General features: G+C 47.4%; 1 protein-coding gene across 1 annotated transcript; it reads left to right on the forward strand.

Moving 5' to 3' along the window:
- Positions 1-231: 231 nt before the first annotated feature.
- LOC123410772 lies at positions 232-3,562 on the forward strand. The gene is made up of 5 exons (XM_045103712.1): positions 232-395; positions 1,456-2,280; positions 2,412-2,570; positions 2,861-3,125; positions 3,240-3,562. The coding sequence occupies exons 1-5, from the start codon at positions 393-395 to the stop codon at positions 3,272-3,274; spliced, it is 1,287 nt and encodes a 428-aa protein (XP_044959647.1). The 5' UTR covers positions 232-392; the 3' UTR covers positions 3,275-3,562.
- The last annotated feature ends 1,349 nt before the right edge of the window (positions 3,563-4,911 follow it).

Consider the following 4,911-nt stretch of genomic DNA (forward strand, 5'->3'; position numbering starts at 1 on the left):
ACTAGATGCAAATTCAGCACGACTGTATTTACTCAAAGAAGGAAGAAACGACTTTTTTCGCAAGAAGAAAGAATCCAACACAACACTATCCATCCAACATGACGGCAGCACAGCTTCTAGAAAGAAATAAAGAAGGTGTGAACCGGCTAGCCGCGTTCATATAACTTCATCCCCATTCCCTCAAAAGAACAACGAAAAAACTTGATCCCCATACGCAGCGACGCAAGCGCTGCCGTAAGCGCCCGACGCCACGCGGCCTCACCCCGCGCCGCGCCCTATAAGTCCCGTCGGCCACCACACCCAACTGTACAGACTCCCACAGCGCAGCCGCAGCCGCAGCTCCCCCCGCCTACTGCTGCTCCTCGGTCCCCTTCCGTCCGTCCGTCCTACTCATGGTACGCGCCGTCCTCTTCCTCCCCCCCTTCCCTTTTGGTTCCTGCGCATTCACGGCCCATGCCCATGCCCATCTGCTGCGGTGAAGAATCCTCTGATTTCTCATCTCTTCTGCGCCGAAGTATATTTAATCTGCTGAATCAATCGATCAATCAACCAACCAACCAATCCACTGGCAGCGGAACTAGTTCGCCTTTAGATACCTTCTCTTCTTGTCCTAGTCCCGATTATGCCTGTGATTCGACTTCGAACAAATGTTTCCGTGGTTTTCTCTTCTTGTCGTCCTTGTAGTATTTATTACTGGTTGTTTTGTTGCGGCACGTACGTACATGGGTTGCTGGCGGTCAAGAGAATCAAAGTTTTTTCTCTGCGTGTGGAGATAGATGCTTCTTGTTCAAGAACTGGGTCTCGATGCACCTCGCAGTTTTCAGCCCCTCCTTATTTATTTATTTATTTATTTTGTTACAGCTACAAGGACGCCCTTCTTTTAAAAGAAAAAGAGAAAATCGTTTAGTGGTTGGAAAGGTTCAGAGTTTCAGTGCCTCCTTACCATACCCAGTTCCCCTTGTTAGTGACGATCTCTATGTTATGTGGACAATCAATCACTCTTGATGCTTACCTCAACCTTATATATATATACTACATACGTTACCTGTGAAAGCTCCCAGGTCAAGTATATTGATGTGGATGCTGTCTTTCTCGACATGCCTAGTAAAAGTTTTAGCTATGGTTGCTTTCTTGCTCTCCAATGGAATATACCTGACATGGGAGCTTTCACACTCCTCGTACAAGATACTGAATAGTCAGCTTCGTTCACTAGCGCCTACTATGCTTCATGTCATGGCATGCTTGCCTTGAACTAATGAATCTGGCAATGAACACAAGTTTATACCGTATCAAGGTGTTGCTAGCTGAATTTCGTTATTTATAGTTGCTTGTTGCTATAAAAGGCCTTCTTTTAATCAAATATATAACGGAAGATTCTTCATATAGTATGTTGGTTTACTTCTTTTTTTGCACAATCCTACTTTCTTATGATTGATAAATGGTGGACCTCTGCAGCTGGTGACAAAGATGAAAATGGCTGGCTCTGTTGTGCTGCTCATTGCGCTCCTATCGGCCATTGCCCCCCTAACCTCTGAAGCCCTCAACGTGAGAGGCCATCTGCTGAAATCAAAGACGTTCCGTTCTCCGCCCATCTTACTGGGCCCTGGATCGGTCTCAAACAAGTACTACCATGATGTCGACTTCCCCCGAGGCCACCTTGCAGTCAAGAGCTTTGATGCAGAGGTCGTCGATGAGAACGGGGTCCCTGTCCCGCTCCATGAGACTTACCTGCATCACTGGGTTGCAGTACCATACTATGCTCTCAAGAAGAGCCAGAGCTCTGATGCGCAAAAGGTTCCTGCAATGATTAAAGGGAATGATGGAGTGTGCAAGAGATCACTAACCCAGTACTTCGGGCTCGGTTCCGAGACTCGCCACACCGCCACATGGGTTCCTGATCCTTATGGAATTGAGACCGGCAACCAAGAGAAGGCCCCTGAAGGCTATGAGGAGAAATGGTTGCTCAATATCCATGCCATCGACACGAGGGGCGTGGTCGACAAGCCTAGCTGCACCGAGTGCAAGTGCGACTCTTACAACGTCACAATCGATGAGTATGGGCGCACAGTCTCGAAGAACTACACTGGTGGGTTGCTTTGCTGCTATGATCAGACCCAGTGTCAGCTCAAGGAAGGGTTCAATGGCGAGGTGCGGACGGTGTTCTTGCAGTACACCGTGACTTGGCTCGACTGGACTGACGCGGTGGTGCCTGTCAAGATCTACATATTTGACGTTACGGATACCGCCATGCTGGATGGAATTCATGAACGCTCTTGCAAGGTATGCAAATAGAACTACCCATAACAGCAGCTGTTTCAGATTTTGAAAACTAGCGTGATATTTCAAATACACAATCTGAAAGCCTGGATTGTCTAGTAGGTTGGTTTATGAACTAAGCCGTTAGTTTACAGGTTGAGTATCAAGTCGAGGAATGCAGCACGGAAAACCGAGCCAACAATGAGTGCATCCATACTAAGACCACTAGAGCGGTCTTGCCGCGTGGAGGAGATATCGTGTACAGTGTTGCGCACCAGCACTCTGGAGGAGTCGGTGCTTCTCTGCATGGCCAGGTAATGGATTAGCACCCTGATCGCTTTACCTATTGTGCTTATGCACTTCTCAGAGTTATTTTGAGGGGAAACACTCAATACTACCAACCTAAAACTTGGAATTGGAATTCCAACTCCAATTTTGTGTGCAAAATATTAATTCCTGAAGTCCGTGTTCAACTCTGTTATCCAAACAGGGTATTACGCGCTTTAAAAGGGACCTTATATATATGATGTCTAAATGGTAACATCACAATATGTTCTTGGCAAAGGAAAATCCTAACTTGTGAGGAAAATTGGACTTGCTACAGGATGGACGCCTTCTATGTGAATCGCTTCCAACTTACGGCACAGGGAAGGAGGCAGGGAACGAGGCGAACTACATCGTCGGCATGTCGAGTTGCTACCCTAAGCCAGGATCCATCAAGGTCAGCGACGGCGAGGTGCTGACCATCGTCTCCAACTACAGCAGCACCCGCGAGCACACCGGCGTCATGGGCCTGGTCTACATCCTCGTGGCCGAGCCGCAGCAGCCGGCTCCGGCGCCATCCCTGTGCTTCAGTTTCCCGGCCCCATGTGAGTTTCACTGAATTTTCACTTATTTTTTCAGCCCATTTTCTTTCGGAGAGTGAACTCCGAAAAGTGCAAATGTGTAACTGAATTCTTGTTCTCTTTTTTTTGCATGACTAGGGTGCCTACCGGCATGGATGTCTGGCAACATGTGAAGCGTAGATTATCATCTACCTGCAATGCAAATTGTGACGCCAGAAGAAGCTGAAACAATCGCCGTGGATCAATCATCGTCATAGTTATAAGATGGCTGTGTTTTTGTCATACCATTACTTACTAGCTAATATATATACAAAAGCAGTCACCAATCAGTGGGCAATGTCATTTCGATGGACCATCAGTTTCTGATGCTCTGTAATTAATCGTTATCAGTAGTAGCAGTGTATAAAGCTGAGTTGTATGAGTTGATCACCACCAGAAGAAAAACTAGTGTCGATATTTCATTGCTTGCTTCCTTGCAATTGCGAGGTTGATATGTCCTTATATAGACCCTTTAGGTCAGTTAGCACAATATATAGTTCAACACACCCTGAATGCTTGCAAACTAGGTTGGGTCCATCCAGGAGATAACCTGATTCTCTTTTTGATAAAGGGAACATATTAATATCACGAAGATATCAATTACACCTAGCCTCTGCAACAGCATAATACCCTAATAGCATTGCGGATGCACACAACCAAAACAAAAAGGAGAAACTAAAAAAGAAAAGCCCTGTATCAAAGTTTTAGTCCTTGCAGTAGTAGTATAACCACCACCAAAACAACGCCTGCAGTTCAAGTTCTTCAAAAGCGACACCTTAAAAAAGGAAACAGTGCACAAGCGTCGTCATCATCCGATCGTAGATTTTGGTTTTCACCATGAAGATAGTCCCCGCTCTCAATAAACAATGCCTTAAACAAGGTCATTGACGGATACAATCAATTAAGACCAAGTCTTGGATTTTCATTCTAAAAGATAAGACCTTGAACATTTACATGTGATGTCGTCCCCACTTACATACCACTGCTACGAATCCCGAAACTCCAAGCAAGTTCCTCAATACCGTAGGCTCCAATCACCAATACCAGTCCTCCAACCTCGTCTTTCATGACATTCTCCGCCTCTGACTTCATCATGGAGCAAAACATAGCTCCTGATGGCAACAGATAGCAGAGCTTCGGGTCGCTCCCTCTTTAACGAAGGACTAATGGGCACGACTGAATCCCACCCGAACCAGCAGTCTTCGGACATAACACGCCCATGGAAGTCTCCAACGGAGCCTTCCGAAACCAGACACTCCGGCCAGATCAGAAGGACAGATGTCAGGCAGATCTTCATCTTGACGTAAGAGAAACCCTAGGACCATGAACCGGTCGGCACCAACCGCCAACTAACAAGGCAGTCCCAGCCGCCACGGAGGTCGACCGAAGAGCAACACAGCCAGCCGGTGAAGGTCCCCATCCAGATCGAAAATAGGTCTAGAACCAGCAACCTCCCGGATCCGCAATGCAGCACCCGCGCAGCCGACCACAAAGAGAAGTCAGAGGGCGTGCACCATGCAGCGCAGCCCTGGCCGCCACCCCACCGCGCCAGCCCGGCCAAAACCGGATAGCAAAAGGCGAGCACCCGAGGCCACCTTCACATGACCGCGCCAGGGGGACGCCGGATCCACATGAGGTTGGGGGATCTGGATTCTTACCCACAAACATGCTTCCAAACGAAAGCTGGTTTATCTATGTGAGAATCTATGGTTGCATGCATTAATTGATGCAGAAGCCGGGGCTTCGTTCCTTCTTTTTCAAAAAAAGAAAA

This window comes from Hordeum vulgare, chromosome 7H, assembly GCF_904849725.1.
Source record: "Hordeum vulgare subsp. vulgare chromosome 7H, MorexV3_pseudomolecules_assembly, whole genome shotgun sequence".
NCBI classification, from domain to species: Eukaryota; Viridiplantae; Streptophyta; class Magnoliopsida; order Poales; family Poaceae; genus Hordeum; species Hordeum vulgare.